The sequence below is a fragment of the Myodes glareolus genome, chromosome 21, assembly GCF_982192425.1.
Source record: "Myodes glareolus chromosome 21, mMyoGla1.1, whole genome shotgun sequence".
Classification (NCBI taxonomy): domain Eukaryota; kingdom Metazoa; phylum Chordata; class Mammalia; order Rodentia; family Cricetidae; genus Myodes; species Myodes glareolus.
This window is the reverse complement of record NC_142046.1, coordinates 11,387,134-11,412,559: the sequence shown is the minus strand read 5'-3', so window position 1 is coordinate 11,412,559 and position 25,426 is coordinate 11,387,134. Positions and strand designations below refer to the sequence as shown.

The 25,426-nt window shown below is 41.2% G+C and overlaps 1 protein-coding gene across 2 annotated transcripts in view; it reads right to left on the bottom strand.

Moving 5' to 3' along the window:
• Pbx3 (PBX homeobox 3) overlaps positions 1 to 25,426 on the bottom strand; it is a 190,654-nt gene that overhangs the window by 7,267 nt on the left and 157,961 nt on the right. For both annotated transcript variants that reach the window (XM_085681327.2, XM_085681328.2), the window contains exon 5: positions 22,732 to 22,867. In XM_085681327.2, coding sequence (XP_085537453.1) covers positions 22,732 to 22,867 — 136 coding nt within the window. The remainder of the gene's footprint in view (positions 1 to 22,731; positions 22,868 to 25,426) is intronic.

Below are 25,426 nucleotides of genomic sequence, written 5' to 3'. Positions count from 1 at the left end.
CCTGGAACTAGTCATGGGAACACTACAATGGCTGGGGCCACTGCTCATAAAAATACCCAATGTCATCAAACATAGCAATGAGACTACTAAAAAAGCTGGAAAGCTACTGGAAACATTTGTTAGATTAGGTATCATGAAGCACACTTGAAGAATGACTTATTGTTCTTTTGTGGACCTGGAACAATTTTTGGCAGCTATATAGTAGAATCATGTTTGGTCTGCTGAAGAGGGATATCAATTAATAATGGATGAAAAATCCCTTTGTCTCCTGCCTTGGAAGACACTGCATGTCTGCCAAGATGGCTTCTCAGGCTCTGCCAGTGACTATGTGGGAAGCCTCAAGTTGAAAACTCAAGTCATCTCAATAAAGTCAAATGAAAATGCAAAGGAATGGCTGATTATATAAAGTAGAATACATATTTTTTTCTTTTTTTTCAAACCTCTTATGATGTCAGCTAGTACAAATTTAAAAGATGTTGGCAGATGTCTGATTTCATCATAGCTCATAGACAGCAAAACTGTAGCCCAATGCTCAGTGACACACAACCATATATAAGAAGGCATGCCCATACTGTATCATGGAGTCTGCCTTTCTTTTTTTTTTAACTTTTTTTTCCCCCCGATTGATCGATCAATAGCGTATTGATCGCTGATCGATCGATCAGCTAGCAGCGCCAAAGGGACTTGAACTTGCATCCTCTGGCACTAGAGCAGAGCCTTAGGCGCTCCTAGCCTCTGGGCCACGGCTCAAGCTGCTGGAGTCTGCCTTTCTTTTGTTAATGTGACAACTTAAAGATACTCCTAGGAATGGCCTACTCATCCAGCAGAGGAACTGCTGGTGTAGTATCAGGGCCATTGTTCTACCCTAGGTGTTATCCAGAAGAGCTCCTCAGGGGCCCTGGGCAGAAACAAATAATGGGATGCAGTTCAGAGCCCTCCAACCGAATTTTCTACAGTGGGCAGCCCGCTGGCCACCTCTGCCAAGTCTTTAATTGCTTTGGAAATGGTGCTCTCATTCTTCAGCTGATGGCACTCGCCCTTTTGGAGAGGGCTAGAAAGTCCTGGCAGAGGATCCCTGAGACCGAGACAGCAATGGCCTCACTGCTGTCCATATGCTGCTTTAGGTGCACCAAGTACACACATGTACACACATACACACATAAGCACACTTTTGAGGACCAATGCACAGGCTCCCCAGACAGGAATAAAGAAAAACCCACCCAAAATCGAGACACTAGAGATCTATGCAACTGGCTGTTTCTGTCAAGTTGGGAACAAGGTAGTTGTTCAGTTGTCCTTGGCCCAGCATTCAGCCTCTCAGCAACGTTCTGCCAGAGGTTCATTTTTTCCATGGTTCCTTCGTATTTTATCCCTTCCTCTTCCAACACCACCTTCTTCTTCTCCTCCTCCTCCTCCTCTGTCTCTCTGTCCCATCCCCCCCCTCCCCGCCATGTGTGTCTCCTCCAAGGATTACCTCTTGGGCATCGTCTCTTTCTCTTCATCCTCATTCAAAATCTTCAGTGAGCTTCTCTATATGGATGACTCTGAGGTTACTCTTTCTATTCCTAACTTCTATGAAGAATTTTAGATCTGTGTAGATACCTATAAAACCTACCATAACCTCCGGCACACCTGGTTTAAGAGGAAGGGCAGGAGCTTCTCCTCTTTCCTCTCCATGCTCCCTCTCAATCCTCACCCCAGATGTGATGCCAACAGCAGAGTCCCTGACTCCATCCTTGGATAGTCCTGAGTGGACATAATATTTTATTCTGGACAAAAAAAAATATGGTTCTCCTTCTCATGCACTCACTGGTCTTATTGCTAACAACTAGAATTCACGAAATGAGGTCCATATGCTCCAACCATAGGACCTAACCCCTCTCCGTATTCTTTCTACAGTGCAGGCCTACAGCAGGTGTGCACAGGGTTGGCCTGGTGGGAAGATACTCTGGAGAAAGAACAGGCACAGAGTCTGGCCAGATAAGCTGAAGATCAGAGTGGACGAGAGAAAAGACAACGCTGGTGCAGGGCTCAGGCCTGAAGCAAAAGATGGGGCATAAGAGGGATTTCTACGCAGAAAGAACCATCATCCGCAAGCCTTATGATACCTTCGTATAGCAGAACTCTATCATTCTAAAGATTAATTTATTTTATGTGTATGCATGTATGTACGTATACCTGCATGTGTTTATGTGTACCACATAGTGCAGGAGCTTGAGAAGGTCGGTATCAGACCCCCTGGAACAGGAGTTAGAGATTCCAGGATTTGAGCCACCTGATGTGGGCACTAGGAATTGAACCTGGGTTCTCCATGAGTACAACAAGAGCTCTAAACCACTAAGTCATCTCTCCAGCCCCAAATAATATCATTCTAAAAACAGAAAAATGGGTCTGGGGTGTAGTTTTTGTGGGGCACTTGCCTGACATACAGAGCCCTGGGTTTCATCCATAACACCACACAAACGAGGCATTGTGGTGCACACCTACAATTCCTGCATTCTGGAGGCAGTGGCAAGAAGACTGGAAGTTCAAGGTTATCTTTGTCTCCATATTAAGTTCAAGGCCAGTCTTCAATGCCTGAGAAATTGTCAGGAAGAAAGGAAGAAAGGAAGGAAGAAGGGAGGGAGGAAGAAAGGAAGGAAGAAGGGAGGGAGGGAGGGAGGAATGAAGGAAGGAAACCCATAAATCCAAAAGCCAACTAACGGACCAACCACAACCTCTGAAGAATAGAATAGAAACAGTACCCAAAGGTTCAAGTTCTGACACTGCTTGTTAATACAAATTCTCTTGGAATACATCTCACCTCCCATAGTTCCCAGCCTCAGCTCAGGAGGTCCATCTCCAGCTGGCATGCTCATGGCTGCTTTCATACAGAACAGCCCTCTGCCTTTCCTAAGTTGACCTGGTAGGTCTTAGAAAGAGCTAAGTATTGAATATATTGTTTATAGTGCAAAGGGAGACAGTCCCCGTTAAGGGGGAAATTGGTATTTCTTAAGAATAATTAATGAAAATTTCCCAACTCTGAATTTAGCAACAAAGGCCCATCCTAGAATTCTCTCCTTCTGAACAATTCTCTGTTGGGTTCAGTACTTTGTAGTTAATATTACCTTGACAATCAGAGAAGCTATAATACATTAATGAAACCTTGCCTAGAAAATCAGATTACAGCTTTATTAACAGTTTCGTAATTGAGGAATCTCTACCATGGAAGGCCTCATCTCTGGATATGGAAGAATCCTCTGTTTATGCACACCCCTGGACCAATCAAACAACAGTCATCACTAATAAAGGTTTATTTAATTCTCACAGTAAAATTTTAATATCACCAGCAGCCTGGGGAAGCTTTAGCAAGTGGGTTTGCTTGACATCAGATCGTTTCCATTCTGCCAGTCCCAATACTTCTTAATCTTTAATATCAAGGCAATTAAAATTAATGGCCACTCATCTGCAGCTACTGTGGGCAGTGTTTCCTTGACATCTATTGTTTGATGGGATTACCTAGAGGTTAAACTAACAAGCAAGGTTTAATTGGAAGCAATGAAAGAAGCAGTGATCATACGTTATGTTTAACCTGCATAACCACATCTAAATGAATATCTAGAAATGTTAAACTATTTCTCAAATTAAAATATGCACATCACACACATTCAATATCGCAGATTTGGATACTGTGGTAATCAGCTAGTAAGTTCACACAGCGCAACCGAGAGCTGTGTAATTAATAAAGAAATTGACACCTAAATTCAGGAACGGTTTTCATCTTTTAAACAGATACAATTACTTGCAGAAGACCTATGGTTACTCAGTGGGAAGCAAAAAATCTACAGGGTACACGACCCCTCTTGCAACAGTGCTCATGACAGGGCCAGGCTGCAGAACAGGTCACTAAGAATGGTCTGCTCTACAGTTGAACTGTGATGGTCTGTATATTGGCCCACAGTGGAAACAGGCAGGAAATTGGTAAAAGGGAATGGAATATGCTGTCCTGTGCTTCCCTTCTGAGTCTCATATCAAAGATCCATAGCCCTGCCTGTGAGGGGGCCAAAGGGCCAGGCAAAAATTTTAAGATTAATTAAAAATGACAAAAATAACACTAGCACTCTCCTGTTGATGCTCAATGTGCCCAACCCCAGATGGAGTCTCTGGAAGTCAGAGGAGAGGGAAGGGTACCTAGTACGGGTTGCTGAATGTCTCTGGAACCTTTCTCCTAGGCCAGAATTGACAGAAAAAGCTTCCAGTCTCTTCTACATGCTGTGACCATGCATGCTCCCCACCTACAGTCTGCAGATCACCACTTTAAAAATCCAAGCTGTTTTTGGGTTGGAACCGTAGCTCAGTGGGGCCATGTACAAGGACCTAGGTTCAATATCTGACATTGAAACAAAACGACAAGAAAATCCCCACGGTGACTTACTGGTTGAAAAGCTTTTCACCTTCCTTATAAGGCTTCCCCTTATCCTCTCATTTTGAACTTTCAACTCAAATAGTCAATTCAAATGTAGGTGTGACCATATAAAAGCTAAATGGTTAGGACTCACACTCCGCTTTCAAATCTACATTATGTCATCTATAAACTGAATGACTTTCAACAAGTTGAGTCCCCTTAAAATGAGCATGATAATAACACAGCCTCCTTGCAGAAAAAGTTAGGTGTGTGGGTAGTTTAGGCACATGGATTATCTGACCACTGTAGCTATTATATCACCCATGCTTTATCAGTGAAGGAATAAGAAAGCCAGACCATTTACAAGTCGTCCCAAATTACACAGCAAAGTTCTGTGATAGAACCAGAACTCAGCCCAGTACTCCCTCATCAACGTTTTCTAAGAATGTTTACTGAGGACGTCATAGTCAGCATTGGCCTCAGTGCTGTGGAGAGCTTGAACAGTAACCACATGGCTCCAGTCCAACTTTACAATATGATTGTAAAGGCAAGGCCAGCCCCCAAAACAATTAGCAAAACTTGAAGGACAGTGATGAGGTCACACGGAGCCACAAAGATGTCCTAGCAGGTCTGAGAAATTAGAGGACATTTCCTCAGTAGGGAAGAAGCTGGCCTTGACTTTACGCCACTCCTTAGTGCTTTGATTAAGTATGAATTCCAGCGGCAAACCCTCCAGAAGTTCACACCAACACAAACAGCGTAGTGTCTCCTCTTCCTAGACCCTAGGGACTATTCACTTCTCTAATCCCCATCGCTCTTTCTTTTCTAATGCTCTCTAGTATTTCTTTTTTAAAATTGTTTTTATTGAGCTATACATTTCCCTCTACTCCCCTCCCTTCCTCCCTGTCCCTTTCTACCGTACCCATGATACCCATGCTCCCAATTTACTCAGGAGAGTTTGTCTTTTTCTCCTTTCTATGTAGATTCATATATGTCTCTCTTAGGGTCCTCTTTGTGGCTTATAGGCTAGTTTTTTTGTTTTTTGTTTTTTGTTTTTTTTTCTTTTTTTGCTTTATGTCTAAAAGCCACTTATGAGTGAATACATTGTCTTTCTGTGAATATGAGTGAATATTTGTCTTTCTGGCTCTGGGTTACCTCACTTAATATGTTTTTTTTCTAAATCTGCCCATTTGCCTGCAAATTTCAAGATGTCATTATTTTTCACCACTGTGTAGTCTCCATCTCTCTTTTGGTAGTGAAAGAGTCAGGAAAACCCATTCTAAGGGAAGAGGCTGGGAGCATCTAGCAGTGTATCCGGAAGAGGTGAGATCTGAGAGGACAATCAAGGAGTAAGCAACATTTCAGGTAAGAGAGGGAGAGACACTGGGATGTGTGACAGCCAAGACCCCTACAGGTGGGGCAGCTGCAGCTGAGGAAGGGCAGGTAGAGCCTGCCAGTGTGCCTAGAAGGTCTCACACCACTGCAGCCCCAGGGTCCACAATATGATGGCTGATGGCGAGGGCTGCTGGAGCTGGCCTGTCCAGTGCGGATGGTCTGTGAGCATTTTCTGGAATCCTACCTAAAGTAATTTTGAAAAATCATGTACTTCCTCACACAATTTTTTTAATCCTTGTACATTTTTAAAGTTGGCATGTACAATTTTTCATTATAAGTCTTAGAGTTATAAACAATGTTATTCAGTATGTCACAAATGTTGACATTTCAAAATAAAACTGCAACACTATTCCTTAAAATGTGGTCAAATACAATAGCACAGCAATTCAATACCACTATCCATGTTCAAACAAACACACTTGCTTTTTGAGATTCAGAATTTTACATTTTTGTTCTTAAAAATATATTTCCATTTTATTTCTCTCCCATATTATCCTAATGCAATATACTTTTATGCATAGCATAAGAAATATATGGAAACTTAAACATTTAAGTTGTTTTTATTTCCTATAATTATAAGGTTATACAAGTTTGGTATTTCCTTCTGGATTAAGCTGTCACTGCACTTAATCTAAAATTGGTCAAGGCAATACAAATATACTTACTTTGGTAAATAAAAGTACTTATTTTGAACAATAAACGTAAGTTTATTATACATGCATTTCTTGATCAGAGAGGCAGGGGTTATAAAATTCTGAATGAAGCATAGGTTATTACCAATATGCTTCATATTACTCCTTTCTGAGGACAAAAGAGGGCCTCAAAAGACTCTGAGGTACTGGGCCAATTATTTCTTCTGGAATGGGGGATGGGAGATGGGAGGAAGGAGAACACACACTCATACAAAGGCCCATCAGTGAGGTTTAAGCCTCTGCGCTAGAGCACATCCTCAGCTCCTGGTTAGATCACCAGGGTCTCCCGGAGAATGCTGTCTGAAGTGATTGAGCTAACTCTAGCTAGGAGTTAATCCTTCTTGTGACCATAGAAGGGAAACCCTATGGCAGGGTATACTTGGAGAAGGCCTCCTTCACTGTAAGCATGGGGACTCATTTGGGCAACCATTCCCATGGGACACAAAGAACATTTGCACTAGACCAAGAATAAATTCGTCAGCTCCAGGAAATCAAAGATGTTCTGAGTAAAGAAAAAAATTGTGTGTGTGACTTATTATTTAGTATAATTTTTCTGGAGATGATGCCAACAAAAATATGCATCCTTTGACCAACATTATTATAAGAACTTATCTTGAGGAATTTACAGATACTTGTACAAAGATATTTACCACACTCCTACTTACAATAACAGCAACAACAAAAAAGAGAAAATTTATAGGAACCTGTATGATGGAAAACAATCATTGATTACAGATCATGTTGAAGAGAAATACTTATTGGCATGGCACTATTCATAATATACTGCGAAGATGGGAAAAGTTAAGTTTTCCTTTCATACAATATGCAGTTGTTGTGTGTGAAAGACATAGATGCATACATACATAGACTTGCATTCACGCACAGGAAGAAAGTATCAACCCAACCGCCAAAAATGAGGTCATGATTAAGGGCAGACTTTGTTGGCACATATTGCTTAACAGATAAGATTTCTACAAAGTACTTCTATCTGTACAAACATGGTAGTATGTGGTGTTCTCATATACACCAAGATAGCCGTGTCAATGGGCAATCACTGTCCTGTCTGCACTTCACTATCAACAGAAATGTCATTATGCAGCTTTGCTTTCCAAAGCAATTACTGAAGCTGAATATGGCAGCACATGGTTGTAGTCTCAGCACATGGGACATTAAGGTAGGAGGATGGTTTGAGCCTGGGTGGTCAAGACCAGTCTAGGCAACACGGTACAGTAAGTATATACCATTGGAAAGTCACACACTTAGTAGGAGTTTTATGCTGGCCCCAGGGCTACAGGAAGAATCAACTCTTATTCCTTGTTTGAGAGAGGTTTCAAACAGAAGGCCTGAGAATTCTGAATACAAAATTAAAATCTCTTTGGAAATTTCAAGCCATTAAAATTTCCCAACAGCTTTGTGTTTAAGAAAAGTTCTATGTTAAAATAAAAAGTTAAGCCATCTACAATGTCTGTACAGCCACCAACAGGCAACTAACTGATCAGCTGGTTTTAATTGTATCTTCCATTTCCATTTCTATCACATTCATTTATCATGTCAGTACCAACATTAAATAAAGAAGAAACCATCACTTAAAGACTTCCCCAGCACAAGTGCAAGGTACAAGCTCTTCCTTCATAGCGCTTCTGCACAGATTGTATCAGGGAGAGGAGTCCGCCATCACGGAAGCATCACTATCAAATTTAACAAACTGAAAATTTATGAAGCACAGCTCTTGACAAACTTGCCAATGTGTCTCCTCATGTTTACTTGTGACGCATGCTTTATGTAGTGTGCCTAATTAAACAGACTTTATGGAAAACTGAAATGGCGATCTGTGTAAAATGGGACATGGCAGTGTATCTGCATGGTTAATGTTTTGCCTCAATCAAAAAGTTCTTCCCTAATCAATATGTTCTCACTCCCATGCTGTAGCTCAGTTTTAAATGAAGAATAGAAATCAAGTCTAAGTTGTTTAAAAGTAAATGTGTTTGTAAACACTAAGCCTCAAGTCCCTGTGCCCTGCAAGGCAGGCGTCTGGTAGCTTCTGAAGGTCAGAAAGCCTAGACAGTTGCATGGTATGTGTCCCCAGGGGCTCCAAAGGACAGATAAATGGGCCTGGAACTAACCAGAGCCATCCCAGCTTTGCAAATTCCTGCCTATCTAACTATGGGCTAGTCATGAGAGTTAAGGTTCACCTGTCCTGGACTACAAGAGGGGGGCATGATGCTTACTTATGGTGCTGCTGTGAAAATTAATCTTTCTATTACAAAACCCTATGGGGTTAAAATATGGATCATATTAATAACCCAAACCTTTTAAATTTCCATTTTAGAAAATAAACTCCAAATTTATAATAACTGGCTTGAAAACCAACTTTTGAGACACAGTCCACCTCTAAAGGTAGAACCAAAAAACCTAAGATTCTGCTTCCACACTATTTGAAATAATTTAAAGTAGATCTACTTGTCAAGTATATTTTTTGTTTGTTTGTTTGTTTGTTTGAAGCTGTGAAAAATTTTTATCGCCATAATGTGCTGACACCCTTACAGTTCAGTTTCGCCCTTTCTGCTCTATGCATGATAGACTGATAACCACTCGTGACATTTACAAAGAGGCTCATCTGTGAGTCTATAAACCGTCAGCCTTGCAGCCACAGTGCAGAGGATGGCACCGCTCATCTTTCTAAAACCCGTGCTGAGAGCTGCTTCCACAGATGGTGCGCCCTTTAAGATTACTTGTCTTTCCCTCCCTCAGAAAAAAATCATTTCTCCCACTTCTAAAAATAAATCTAGGTTAGGTAAACACTCCATGACTTCCTTCCTAGGCTCTAGAGAAGCCGCAACATCTCACAACAGGGGCATCACAACTACAGAGCTGTTCTCAGCAGTGGAACTGTCACTGGGTAACACAGCATCCCAGAATCTAAACTCAAGGGTACTCTAAATAATAACAGGGCAGATTTTTACCCTGAGATGTTTCATATAAATCTAATGCCAGTAAATAAAAACATAAAATTTTATTCTGTCCTATATAAAAGTCCTAGCCAAGCACTACTACCCACCACACACATGCCAGTTTCTTTTGAGAAATCCAGAAAAATGTCATTGGCTTTCTTTCCTTCTCTTTATTATTATTCCTTACAATGTTGGAGGTCATCCCAGGGTTTCTCACACACTAAGAACACTGGCCCCTGACTGACTTCATTTAAAAAGGAGAGATCTAGTCTCAAAAGGAATCCTGCCCTTGAACATACATGAATACATCTCACCAAGACCGCATCACAGGAGTGAAGAATACAGCAGGGCTGTCGCGAGAGCCTAAGAACAGACTCATTCCTTCCTTACTCTGGATCTTGGATTTTTGGAGTCTGTGAGAACCTGGGGGCTAGGTGTTGTGGTTAGAACCCTGATTTGTTGGAGGTCAGAACCACTAGCTCCTGTCCCAAATGATCAGCTTTCACCCCCAAATGCTGGCTAAATGGATGCTAAATAGTACCAGCAGGGTACTCATGACACACTACTCTACACTGCAATCTTCACAGATGATCTCAATAAACACTGAATCTCACCAAGAGACATCAGCACTCCTTTTACACATAAAGCATGACTCGATTAAACAGCCTGCTCCAGGCCCTGGTACTCAGAATATGTGACATGAGAGGGCACTCATACTACCACTGTGTAGTATGGGCTATGAGTAACTCGGCTAGGAGCTGGTGCACCTGAAGGACAATACTTTAACAAGTTGAGTAAGACACGAGAAAATGAAAATTACCACCTAGGTTGTCCCTTCTTTGGCCTTCCATTGTCACCTTAAATGGTACCAGTTAGTAAAACCATCAGTTTTTTTTTTACCCACATTCCACCCCTGGGCTCTAAGATCTCCCAGTGCTCAGGCCACCGACAGGCTTTGCCAGTGATTCTACTTTCGGACTGGTCTCCAGCCAGACAATTCACCCCACACATCTCATGAGTGTTGGAAATACACTGTGTTCCCCAAAGCAGCCCTCTTATTGTGGCCTTGACCTCTCACACGCTGTCTTAGCTTCATTCTCATTCTGTTGGTCACCACCCATCCTCTTATAGTACCACGTGGCAACATTTACCAAGGCTTCCTAAGAGTGCAGTGCCATGCTAAGACTCTGTGGCTATCAATCCTCCTAACAACCAAATGAGGTAGGTTTTACTCTTTTCCCTATTTTATAAAAAAGAAAACAAAGACATAAATAGTCTTACTAACTAGTCCAGGCATGCAGCTGGCAAGTGGTGAGGCACACAAGCAAACCATGCCAATCTGAGTTCAGAACAGGTCTAGTTACTTGTTTCTCGGTTAGGCTCCCATTTCTACTTAGAAAGTTGTCTTTTTGTTCTATTTCCAAGAATGAAATCTTCAAACACACTTGACTCATGCTGAACACTAAAAGACTGAAGACTCAAGTGTTTACCTATGTGTGTGTCCCTGTATGAGTTTGTGCATGTGAATGCAGATAACCTGAAGGTCAAAGGCATTGGATGCCCCAGAGCTGAGTTACAAGTTGTTGCGAGCTGCCACATGTGGATTCTGGAAACTGAACTTGGTTCACTACAAGAAGTATGTACTCTTAACCATGAGCCATCTCTCCAGTCCCGTAAGACAGACTTTTCAAAGAAGCAGTGCTTGGTTTTGGTGGGATGTGGTCTATTTTTCTTCAATTATGGTAATCTCTGCTTTTATTTTTCCTATTTCCTTCTTTCTATTCTTCTAGTCTCCTATTAGTATCCCTTAACATTCTGAGATGATTCGCTATCATTTACCTCCATCCATCTGTGTGTGTATGCATATAATATGTATATATAATATATGTACAAACACCATGTATCTATGCATACATATTCTATATACATGTGTATTCTAAGCAAGGCCTTAGGAAAAGTCAGTGAAATTTTAATATATTGCATTTCTGTTATCAGTTAATTAGAATGTTTTCAAATTTACATTGTAGATCCTGCATTAACCCAGAAGTTATTAAAGCTACTGGTTGAATTCCATTCAAATGGAATTTTCTAGTGTCTTTTTATTACTGATGTCTACTTTAATTCTGCAGTAGTCGGAAAGCATATTTGCTTTAACTTGTTCAAAATGTACTAAGAAGCCACCCACGGTAGACCATCACTGCACACTCAGTCGTTACAGCACACTCAGGTGGAAGTAAGAAGATGAAGACCCTGCACAGCAAGCTCCAGGTCAGCCTGGGCTACCTGAGTACCTGTCCCTCCCAAAAACCTAAATAAATAAGGAGAAAAATAACATGCGTTAGAGGTGTTTCATTAGCCTAGAATATATAGCTAATGTCTAGAATGGACAAATATTGAAATATATATCTGTAATTGTTGGATATAGTGTTTTGTGAACACTGAAAACTGTATTCACATCTTCTCTATCTATGACACTTAAAATGTTCCAAAATCACCAACATCAGTATTAAAGTAGGATCTACAGGAGGTCAGACCCTTTGGTTCAGAACTTACAGACACAGGGTCCTGAAGTCTGCATTCTGACAGGTCTCTAGATCTTTATACATACTAAAGCTTAAAACGCACTTTCTTGTGTCTGTGCTAAAATGTGTATGTGTGTCTATCTGCTGCACAGAAACAGAAAGATATAGGATTCTGCTGCAATTTTTGGGTTTTAATTTTTCTTGGAAATTACTTAAGTTTTGGCTTTATGGGTGAGTTGATATATTTGGTGATCAAAAAAGTAGAGCTGCTATCACAACATTATTTTGTTTTGCCAGTAAAGCCCTTTGTCTTGAAGCATTTGAATCTGGTACAGCTTTCTGTTGGCTATGGCTTGCTTGCTCTACATTTCTTAGATTACTACTCTTGCTTTCCCATGTCCTTATATTTTAAGTATGTCTCTCAGAGAATATATGATTTTCATTTTATCTGACTATGTTTTCTGCTTACTTAGACTATCATATGATTATTGATATATTTGGGAATCTTATCTCATAAGTACTTCTAATTTGTTTCATCCTGCCTTTTTTTAACCCTTTTTATTTGACAATCATATAGCCCTTCAACACTCTTGAAGTGACTAAAGATTCACATTCTTGACTTCTAAAGTTTAACATTAATTGGCACTTTATTAGTTGACATTTTCCAGAAAAATGCAAGAACCTTAAAATAGCCCCCTTCATCATTATAATCATATGTTTTCATTCTATGCATGGTATAAACCAAGTAGGACATTAGTATCCTTATGCAATAGATTTTGATTCAGACCCACACAGCGACCCTCTGCTTACCATTTCCTACATCTGCCATAAAGTTGGAAATCTTTTTACTTCTCTATGAAGAATTGCTTTTATATATTTTTTAAAGAGAAAGAGAGACAAATTTTTTCAATTTTTGATAAAAAAAATCTTATTTGACTTCTATCAAAAAGCATGTTTGGCAGGTATGGAATTCTCAGCTGACATTTGCTTTAAATCATCTCTGACGATGCCGGCCCTCCCTGTCACAGCTTTATTACTCAGTTCAGTTAGTGGATGGTGTAAGTGTTGCTTTTTTAGCACAATCTTATTTTCCCTCTGGATGCCTTTGTTTTGACTGCTTAGTGTGGATTACTATTTATTTATTCTGTGTGGAGACTACAGTTCCTCCTGAATCGGGGGCTTGGAATCTGCCATAAAATTTACAAAGCATTCATTTAGTACATTTAAATTGATATGCAATGCTGGAGCTAGAATTATTTTCACAAATCTCATCATGCATCTCTTCAGAATACTTCTTGTTCTATGGGATAGTAGTGAACACCACACACATAGAGCCTAAAAATCATACCTTTTCATTTGATATTATGTTATATGATATCTCACACAATTGCTGATACTTACAGTAATTATATGAACTATATTAATATGGGTTATACCAAATACACTGACCTATAAATCTGAATATGTACTCATGCATGTGTGCATATATATATATATATATATATATATATATATATATATATATATGACTCTACCAATTAGAATGTGAGCCCCATAGGGCAGGATCTCTGTGGCATTCATTATATAACATTGCCCAATGACTCTGAAGTTGCAAGTTGAATTCTATTGAGTAAGTTAATTAATAGATACAAGTAAGACATACAAACCACTCAATCTCACAAGTGCAGGCTCTCCCAAGTCAGGGTCAATTTTGATGTTCTAGTACCACATCTACCATCTTAAGCCACTTACCAAGCAAGCATTTCATGTCTGGGTTGGACACTGCTAGACACTGAGAATATAGCACTGAATAAGACAAACAGTTCTAAACAACATTTACCACCTCTAAATGAACACCACTAGACAGTTCAATGCTTAGAATGAATTATGGTAAGAGTTGTGGAGGAAAAGGAGCTAAGAGACTAGGCAAGGGAGGGCATAAACTGGCATCAAGGAATGCTACCTCTGAAGGGGCAGAAATAGGTACACTGTTTTTCCATGGTTCTTGTGGGTAGAGACCATAAGAGAAACACATACATACTTGACACACATTTTGACTCTTACATCCACCTATAGGTGACTTCCAAGTATTTTCTCTCTGAAGCCGCCATAATTCTATTTCTTGTCCAGTCATATACATGAAGAAAGCAGGTGGAGGTACAAAGCCTCCCTCAAAGACACAGGGATGGTTTGGAGACAGTAATCTTGATTCCTAGAACATCACCTCCACAGGACAAAACTTGCTATGGCCACCTGACAGACCAGCCTGGCTATGATAGTTTTCTTTGCTAAGAACGTCTTTCCTTCATGATCCGAGGACATCTTCTCCATGTCATCTTTCCTACAGGGCCTTTTCTGGTACTGTCAGCAGGAAGTAAGCCTCTCCGCAGTGTGTCTGGGCACAGATGAGAAGTGAGCAGGGACAGAGAAGTGGCCAATAGAAAAGGAAAAGGCAGTAAAGAGCACCTCTGGAAAAGGCTTCTGGGAGGGGGCGTCACCGAATCTAGAGAGGGGTGCCAGAGGGCTTGGGCATGCATCCTGTACTGATCTGGGTCTTTGCCCTTAGGCTACCCCATCTATTTTTTGATCACTCTTATCTCTTGCTCTCCACCCTGCTGTGGGCCCTGGGGCTGCCCTCTGCCTCAGGCTTGCCAGTTGCTGCAGGCTGATAGGAGATGAGAGAAAAGGAGGCCACAGTATTTACTCCCCTGGCATCCTCGCTGAAAAGCTGCCTCTTCTCAGAGCGTGTTACTTCTTTCTCCATCTAACCTCCTTCCTAGGTCCTGGCAACCCTTCCTGGATCTCTTGGGGCTAAGAGGCAGCAACGGAACCAACTGTCAGCATCATCCATTGTTTCCCTACACTCTGCCCACAGCTTTATAAATAGACACTTTATTAAAATTGTCTGACATTATTCTATTTTGAGCACGCCATCTGTTTTCTGCTGGGACCCTGACTTGCAGATTAGCCTACTGCCCTGACAAGCCTCGCAGAAGTGAGGCTCTAGAAAGGTGAGATGCAGTGATGAGAGACGGCATGCGGAGGGACTGGAGGGAACACACATTTACACAGAAGAACAGGACGGGGTAAAGTGAAGGAGGCAAAGCTGGCAGGTCCACATTCAGATGAAGATTCCTTTAGGGAAGAAGAATTCAAAACCACTTAAGTCTATCATGGCAACAGAACAGTCCCTCTGCTCTTAGGTCTGGGTATCACCAGGGGTGATAGAGGTTCCCTTAGAAAAGCCCAGTCTGAAACAGGCATACTTGACATTCCTGGAGCAAACCCTACTACCCAGGGTACACAGCCCCATCTTCAGATAACTCAGATGTCCCTGGTCTGCACTAGGTGTTACAGCCCATTCAAAGCACTCTCATATTTTTACATCTGGCTCTTTTATTCTTCACACGTTGTTTAATGACAGTCTCATCTCCACTAGGATACAAAATAGGAGCTTTTGGAACATGAGAGTCTGTCATCTTTTAAAACACTGGAAAAGAACCTCTGTAACACAATAGCAGCCATTTTCCTCCAAGCTGCTTCTGGTCTATCTACAGCATACTTACAACTGAAACCCATTTCTGCTGGTGTCTGCTGCCAAAGCAACTGAAAAGGCCTTTATGGACAGCTGAAGCAGATATGGTAATTTGATAGTCATCTTTTTTTTTCCCTGCTCTAATAATTACTTTAATGGTCGTCTTCTTGTTTTAATAGATTTTTTTAATAAGGAAATCTTACTTACAAATTTTAATTAGCTTACTGAATATTCACTGCTTTGGAGTAAGTAGTTTAATGAGTAAGAGATCTCAGACTACTAACTAGCCTAGCTTCTCCACAGTAGCTAGGGAGAGGAAGCAGTCCTCCTGAGAGTCCAGGCTGTACGCACAGCCAGACTCTAGCCTGGGCCCCTGGGATGCAGGAACCACACTGCCACTGGCAGAAAAAAGGTAACAATCCACTTTCTTCCTTTTTATCAAGCATCTCTACCCCCGTTTCACCGCTTATGAAAGCCTGTGACAGTCCTTGTCAACTCACTCCTGAGCCTCCGTCCCCTTATCTGTAAGGAGCAGGGCTGTGTCCTCTGTGCTGGACTGTTAACAGACAGGTCCTGTGCACCAATGTGAAAGGCTTTGGGGTACGCTAACGGCAAGAATGAAGAATTGACCCCAGTGCCATTTAACCTCTACTGTTTCTAGTTCTCTTCTTTCCTTACAGCACTTTTACGACAGCAATGAAAAATACGTTAACATTTTTCATTCTAAAAACACCTAACAGAGAAGACAGATTCAGAATCGGAATCAGGAGAACAATGGAGGCTTTGTGTCTTACTTACTTGAATTATCCATGTGGGTTAGCTCTACTCCAAAGTAAAAGTGTATTAATATCTGCTCCACTAATTAAGAATATGTGACAACTTAAGTATGAGCCTTGGTGCATGTGAAATTCGCAATAACAGCTTTTGTGACTCTTCAGTTTACTGTATGAAAGGGAATTCCAGCTTGTCAGCTGAACTGAGCCTCATAACAGGAGGCTCCATTCTGGCCCAGCTGAATTCTAAATGGAGGACTTGCATTTACAGCATGCCATTGTGAGTTAATGAAGGACTGCGATAGGTTTTGTCTCTACTCTCCTATCCATTTGTTACTACACGGAGCTTTGAGAGCTATGGCACAGACACACTTAGTACATACAAGAAGAAAGTCTCACCCTTTTCTCCTAAACCTCTCTCCCAAATCTTCCCCCATTGTTCTTAATAGCAACTCTATCCCCCTGATGATCAGGATAAAAATGTCAGCCATATCCGACTTTTCCTCACCTCCAACCGCCAGCAGACGCTGCAGGTTGTACCCTCACAGTGCACCCTGAACCCCACTACTATCATCTTCTGCCCAGAGCATGACAGCTGCATGTGGGCTGGTATCTGCTTCCACTCACCCTCATGATCATCTCCAGTACAGCCACTACGGCAATCCTGTTAGAGACAGGTAATACTGTCACTCTTCTGTTTCCCATCCGACTCAGGAAAAGCCCCAGTCATGCCCACTGCCTAGCAGCTGAGTGGACAGCCCAGACGCTGCTCAGGCTGCTGTGGTCTCTGCTGAAGTGTTCCTCATCAGCCGCACATAGTGTCAGCTCTCCAACTCTCCAGAGACTTCTCAGGAGGTGGCTTCCTTCACCCACTAAGCAGAACTCGTGCTCTTCCTCCTTTATTTCTCTCTACAGCATCTGTCATTTTCTAACTTGCTATCCCTTTGTTTTATCTCTTGTTACATTTTTCCACAGAAGCTTACACAATCTCAGGAGCAGGTTTATTGTCATGGTACATGGACACTTTGGGTGACGTGAAAATGTACATAAAAAGGAGGCGCGCATTCTAAGTACAGAGATTGACAGATTTCATAGCATGAACACACCCAGGAACCCAACAACCCAACACCCGGATCAGGAAGCCTCTACTCCCCAGAGGCAACTGCTGCCCTTGCTTCTAGCACCTAAGGGTAACATGTCCTGTTACTGAGCTTGTGATAAACATTCCAGTATGAATTTTTTGGAAAATATCTGCACATATTTCTATTAGGTAAGGTCAACTGACAAAAACTTCCTTGACTTAATTTTTTTTTGAGACAAGTCCTTACTGTGTCAATTAAGTTGGCCTCTAACTCAGAGATCCATCTGCCTCTGCCTGAGTGCTAGAACTAAGAGTACACACACCACCATGTCTGACTTTTTAAATTTATATACATAGGTTTATAATGGATGGTAATTAAGTCAGTGCCAACAAACTCGCCATTCAAATGGAAACACACATTATTAACTCCAGTGAAGTGCTTTGAATATTCCTTCCTGATCACACTCAGTCTCCTCCTTCTTCATGTATTTGATCACATGTCTCCACTTCTGACTTCATGGAGGATGCCATACACTCTGTATGTTCTGCAATCTGCATTTTCATGCTATTTCTAGGTCACACTGACTGGAATTGACACACATTAAAATTCCTCCTCCCATTGGTGTAGATACACCACTGTGGGAATCCACTGTGTTTACCAGCCTTTTTAGGCAAATGAACAATTGTCTACTTCAAGTTTTCAGATATTTCAGTATTGCTGACAATACTCTTCCAATGTCTTAGTATATCTTTTAGACGAGAGGTTTTCCAGGGCAATTTTATCTAGATGTGAAACTGCGGGTTGAGTGGCATGGGCACTTCTGAAGTGGATACAATAACCAGTTCCCTGGCAGGAGATAGAGATCCCTGCTGTTGTATACAGGCTTATAACACTTAACTTTTTGCCAATCTAGGAAATGTATGTGAGTTCATTGTAGTTTTTCAATTACATTTTCCTGATTGCTATTGAGAATGGGGATGTTTCTATCTAATTGAGCACTTGTATTGTCTATGACATCACTGAGGTCTTCCTCACTTTTCAAATTGGTCACTAGAAAGGCACAGAGAGTGTACAGAGACTGCCTTTTCCTTATTAATTTATAGGAGGCCCTCATATACTGGGATTGTATGTATGGGTTGCCATGTCTAGCTCCTACTGATTCTTCATCATTAAATAATAATAATAAAATTTCAGTTTTATATGCAGTATCAAAAACTGCACTGTTCTTGTCATCTGTTTTCAGTATTTTAAGGTAGATTTATATGTGTTCTGGTGTCTCAGTGTATTTCTGCTTTAGATCATATTCTCTTTTCAGGACAGATGACCTGCTAGACCTGAAACAGAAATTCTTAACTAAGGGCTGGAGCCATGGCTCAGGTGTTAAGAACACTGGCTGCTCTTTCAGAAGACCCAGGTTTGACTCTCAGCACCCACATGGTGGCTCACAACTGTCTGTAATTCTAGTTCTAGGGTATTTGATGGTCTCTTCTAGCCTGTGTGGGTACCAGGTATGCACATGGTCCACAGACACACGTGAAGGTAAAACACCCACATAAAATGAAAAAAATTAATTATTTGCTTTCACTTCTCACGAACTTGAAGTAAAAACTGTAAGGATTAAAACCAATGTTTTTAACAGAATAACTATTTTATCCACTGAAGAGATAAAGGAAGAGGGATTTGCAGGAAAGTTGGTTTTTCACACAGGAAGTAGGTGAATTTGGAAAGCTGTCACAGTTAGATGAATACATACACTGACTGGTGAAAACCTATGATGAAGAGATAAGATCAGGAAGCGTGTCTTAGACAGGTGAAGATCTCTATGTTATTTCCATATCTTCACCTGTTCCTCAAAAATTCCTAGGAGGATTTCAACATACAACCTAAATGTCCCGGTGTGACCAGGTGTGAGGGTGGACACCTGTAACCCCAACTACTAGGAGGATGAAAGGATCATTATACCCACAAGTTCGAGGACAGCCTAAGCAAGACAACAAGCCTTCATTTCAAATAAAGACAAGAAGCACAAAAACCAGGTTCGAATTAGCAAAAAACGGTTCAGTAGGTAAAGGTACTTACTGGAGCCTACATGGTGGAGAGAACTGACTCCATGCACATGCCATTGCACACTGCACACCCACATCCCTCACACACATAAACAAATACACGGTTAAAAATAGTTCAGTGTGGTGACACAGGCCTAAATCCCCTCCTGGAGGTGTGGGCAGGAGGAAGCAGCAGCCAATCTCAGTCTGGCCAGGCCATACTGAATGCCGCTTCAAAGCTTCCCAAAGCACAGACACAAATGTGAATGAATGCAGCAAACAGCATTTTTGAACACTTGTTAGGTTCCCAGTCTGCTTTAGAAGTGAAATCTGAAGAACAGCCTGAAGAGAACCTTTATTGCTAATTCCCAAGCATATACTGAGTATGTCCTAGAACTACATCCAAATTGCTACATACTACAGCTATCAAAAAATCTGGATTACAGAGCTTTTGAAAAGGACGTAATGTCTGCTATTCCTGGTGTTGGATGCATTGTTAAAAAGCTACAAACACAGAGTGGGAGAAGAACACCTTAAAAGACCCAAAACATTCAAGCAAGAAGGCAGACTCAGCTAGCTCAGCATATGAGTCCTTTCATTAGCATTTGGTGACATGCACTATGCTGTTTAATCTGTATGCGCAGCTTGGCTGGGTTTAGAGTCATCTACGAATTGCACCTGGGACTGTCTGTGAGGTCATTTTCAGAGAAGTTTAATGGCGGAGTAAAGCCCACCTTGAATGTGGGTAGCACCAATCCATGGCCCAGCGTCCCAAAAGGAATAAAAAAAGCAAGACACAATGGAGATCAAAGTTCATTTCTCTCTGCTTCCTGACTGTGAACTTATTACAACCCACAGCCACATATTCATGCCACCGTATTTCCCTGCCATGAAGGGCTATCTCCTTACACTGTGGCCTAAATAAGTCCTTTATTCCTTATGTTGCCCCTGTAGGGTATTTGGTCAGAACAATAAGTTCAACAACTTCAACACCTAAGACCCAGAAAACCCAAATTGAAACACTTTTGGTTTGCTCTTTCCTAAAATCTAGCACATTATACTCAGTGTTTCAAGTGGCAGTCAGTGTGAAGTAACCTGGAAAGAGGCATTTTCTATTATACATGACTTTGTACCTAGAAACCCAAATCAATTGCAACACATTTGAAACTGGCCATTCTGAAGATTCAAGTTCTAGCCCTAAAATCCAGGAGGAAGGAGAGCAAAGTTATTCTGACTCCACACACACAGTAGCACATATGTGCCTGCAAACACACTAAATAAAACATTTTAAAAAGAACCTGGGCAGGGATCAAAATATACCACAATTTAATAAGTGAAGGAAATTAAGCCTTGAATGAAATCCTAATTACAAATCAAAGTTGCTCTGGAAACAACATTAAAACAAAAGTTAAAAAAAATCAGACTAGAGTTGGAATTGGTAGCCCCAGGTCTAAAATCCTAGTAGTAATGGAGACAGAGCCAAGCAGATCTTAGTGAGCTAGTTCTAGGTTAGCCAGGGCTACACACGAGACCCTGTGTAATAAGACAAACAACAGCAAAACAAAATCAGCATAAACTCAGGATCATATAAGACATTAGTATAAGACCTTCGTTAGAATCCAAAGGGGATTTTTTTTTATGTCTTCGGTTCAAGTGTATAATAGAATTACATTTATAATATGGCAGGGTGTGTTGGTCTGAATAAAAATGGCCCCCACAAGCCATGTTTGAATGTTTGGTCACCAGTTGACAGAAGTGTATAAGAAGGACTGGGAGTTGTGGCCTTGTCTCGCTCCCCTACCTGCTGCTTATGAATGAGGATGTAAAGTTCTCAGCCACTGCTCCAGTACCGTGCCTGTCTGTTCCTGTCATGATGATCATGGACTAACCCTCTAAATCTGCAAGCAAGTCCCTAATTAAATGGTTTCTTTTATAAAAGTTGCCTTGGCCATGGTGTCTCTTTACAACATTGAAACAGTAACGAAGACATAGAAAAATAAATTTAATATTTAGTTGGAGTATATTGTCTTAGAATTCTGATCACTGGTCCCTATTGAATGCTAAACTTTTGGAAGCATTTCTTTCTTTTCTTTTTCTTCATTTTTTGGTTTTTTTTTGTTTTGTTTGTTTGTTTGTTTGTTTGAGACAAGGTCTCATGGTATAGCCTTGGTTGCCCTGGAACTCACTCTGTAGACGAGGCTGGCTTTGAACTTACAGAGATCCGTCTGTCTCTGTCTCCCAAGTGGTGGGATTAAAGGCGAGCAACACCACTGCTGGGCAAGTTAGCTTTTCTTTAAACTCAGCATTGCCAGAACTGGTATACTATTACTGTTCATTCTAAAAGGAAGTGTTGCTTACATGGCAACCTATGTGAAAATCTGAATAAAATTTTAAAGGTAATTCTAGTTAGATATTTACTTCTATCCTTTAGTTATTGCATCAGGATGGGCTCCAGATTTCCCCAGGGAACAGCAAAATCAGAAGATTCTCAAGTTACATGAATAGCTTAGTATTTGCATTTCACCTATACACACCCTCCTATATATTGAAATCATCTTATAGTACTTATAAATCTAATATAATATGCTATATAAATAATTACCATTGTATTTAGCAAATAATCACAAGTCTATACCTACAGACATACGTGTACTGCTTTTCAACGGATAAAGGAGGAATACATATTTTTAAATTAATTAATTAGTTTATGTGTATGAATGTCTTGCCTGGATACATGTCTGTGCAACGAATGCCTGTCTGAGGCCAACAGAGACCATAAGAAGGCATTAGATCCCCTGGGACTGGAGTTACAGATAGTTATGAGCTATCCTGTGGATGCTGGGAACCAAATCCAGGTCCTCTGAAAGTGCAGTAACTATTGAGCCATTTTTCCAGCCTTGAGGAAGACTATCTTTATGTTTTTACAGATATAGTTAGTTAGGTATTTTTTGAAGTGTCTCAACTCAACTTTGAGTGAGAAGGAAGAACGGAACAAAATCCACAGGTCTCCAACATTAGCACAACTACCCACAAGTGGCTCTCTGTACCCCTCGAAGCTTTCACCCAAGAGTTCAACTTCCTTTTGGCAACAAATAAAAAAAAAAAGTGACCATGCCTCTCCCCATGGCACACTTACCTGTCAATAGCAGATTGACACTTGGGCTGGAAGATGGATAGAATCTTTACTCCTTGTCAGTTAGTGATTTTTACCATTACCTAAGCTTTGATTTCTTGTACTAATTGAGGAAATATGCAAATTTAAAATAGCTTCTCTGAAGATGACAGCAGAGGAGGCCCTGAAGGAGTAGGTGTCCCGCATCCCAGGAAAGCACAGCCCCATGGGATCCCTCACCTGTGACACTGTGATGCTGCATTTCTTGGCCAGCTCCTCTTTGGCTTCTTCACTGGGGTAGGGGTTGCTGAGGTGCGAGTAGAAATATTCATTCAAGATTTCTGTGGCCTGCTTACTGAAGTTCCGCCTTTTCCGCCTATGACAAAAGCAGGAAGAACAAAGAAAGTCATAGCTATCAGTGGTACCCAAAGGAACAATTAATCAGGACCATATAAAATCGTGGGCTTCTAAGTCATCAGGATGAGAGTTTTGAGAGACTCCAAGCAGCCTCTGAAGCACAGCCCAGCTACAGCATCACTTAGAAAAGTACAAGAATATGAAGACAATTCACCTCATTATTTATTCAAAAGTTTATTCAAGACCTAATATAAGTCTGGCAGTGGAAGCACCTGCCTTTAATCCTAGCACTCAGGAGGCAGAGGCAGGCGATTCTCTGTGAGTTCAAGGCCAGTCTGGTCTACAGAGTGAGTTCCAGGACAGTCACAGCTACATAGAGAAACCCTGTCTCGAAAATCCAAACAAGCAAACAAAGAAACAAACAAAACCCCAAAACACCTAATATGTTCTAGTTATTAAATGAAGACACATGGAGAATAAAACAAACAAACAAACAAACAAACAAACAAACAAACAAACGACATGTTCTAGAAAACTTACAGGCACCTGGAGGGCAGGAAGAGGGTAGAAAGACATTAACTAAGAAAAATCAGTTTGGCAGTGGTGGCACACACCTTTAATCTCAGCACTAAGGAGGCAGAGGCAGGCAATTCTCTGTGAGTTCAAGGCTGGCCTGGTCTACAGCATTAGTTCCAGGCTAGCCAGCATTATACAGAGAAACCCTGTCTCAAATATCCCCCTCCCCAAAGAACACAGAAATCAACAGGTTTGCATCACAGTGACCACACAAAGTATCATGAAGGAAAAGTGTGAGAAGAAATGGCAGTGTGTAACAGGGACACAGGACACGGCTATAACCCAGAAATGATATCCTTGAAGAAACCAATCTGAGACCTGGAAATGCTTAGGAGTTAAACAAAGAGCAGAGGTGAATGGGAGTGAGCAGAGATGCAAAAGAACTTGGTTAGTCTAAAGAGCTAAAAGAGAATGTGGCTCAGAAAAAGTTAGGGAACATGGGAGACAGCCCAGAAGAGAAAGAGGAGTCAGATGGCAGAGGGTGTGGACCTCACAAGCTGTCCCAGGTTTCGCTCCAAGTGCAACAAGAAGTGGCTGAGGTTTCAAGCTTTCCTCTTCCTTCCTTCTTCCTTCCTTTCTTCCTTCCTCTCTCCTTTCTTTTTTTTTTTTCCCACAGAATTTCTCTGTGTAACAGCTCTAGCTGTCCAGGAACTAGCTCTTGTAGACCAGGCTGGTCTTGAAATCACAGAGAGTCGCCTTCCACTGCCTCCCAAGTGCTGGGATTAAAGGTGTGTGCCACCACTACTTGGCTTGTTTTCCTGTTTCCTAAAATATTAATTTTACATTTGCTTTTCTAAATGTGTGCGTGTGTGTGTGTCTGTGTGTGTGTACACTCACATACGCATGTGTATGCATGATATATGTGTGGAGGCACAAACGGCATTCAAAGAACAACTTGTTCTCTCCTATCACATAGGTTCCAGGACTCAAATTCAGACTGTCAAGCTTGATATCAAGAATTTTGACCTACTGATCTCTCTCACTTGCCCCACTTTTTATATATGTTTTTGTTTTGTTTGTTTTTTCAGACAGGGTTTCACTATGCAGCCTTGACTGACCTAGAACTTGCTATATAGACCAAACTCATAGAGATCTGCCTTCTGAGTGGTGAGGCTATAGGCTTGCTGCACAGTTTCCATGTTTATAAAGTCACTCTGACACTGAGAACAGTTGGAAGAGGGCACAAAAAAAAAATGCAACCACTGAAGATTGGGCCTCACCGGTCAAGCTGGAGGTGATGTAAGCTGGTACATGTGAGGGCCATAGAAATAAGATTCAAGACCCACTTAGAAGGGAGATACAGTAAGAACTGATAGGGCAGTTCAGGAGTGAGACAGGGAGAGAAGGAAAGGAGAAAATACACACCAAGAAGGAATTATGGGCTTTTGCACTTAAGCAACTACATGGAGCGCGGCACAAGTTCCTCACAGAGGAAGGAACTGAGGAACACATTTTGTTGTTTTAGCTAAAGGGGGACATGTGGGACAAATATCAGGAATCAAATATTTATTAACAACATATTTTGGGTAGCAAAAACATCACTTATATTCGGTGGTTATTATTTCTCTTTGAAGAATTCCTGCCCGAAAATGAACATCTGTCAGATTTCACTTTAGATTAGCTACTCTGTGACTGGAAAACGCCTTCCCTAGATAATTCTCTCAACACTTGCTTTCAAATCATCTTAATGACTTTCTCAACTGCGATATCCTGCATTCCAAAAAGTGGGTGTCGGGGTGTGATTAGCTGGTTACCACGGTATCACTAATGTGGCAGTCAGGTACCACCCAGGTGGCACAGTACTCAGTCAGGGAAGCGATTAATGTAGGTTTGATAAAAAACCATCATAGGCTTCTATTTTGAAGTTTCTTAACTTTCTGGAAGGTTAAATCATTGTTTCCTAGGGGACGAGGGGAGCGTCAGAATCTATTTGGTGATGAAAAGTGTAGAGGAAGAGGAACTAAAAGGAAGGAAGAGAAACCCAGTGAGAAGCAGAATTCCC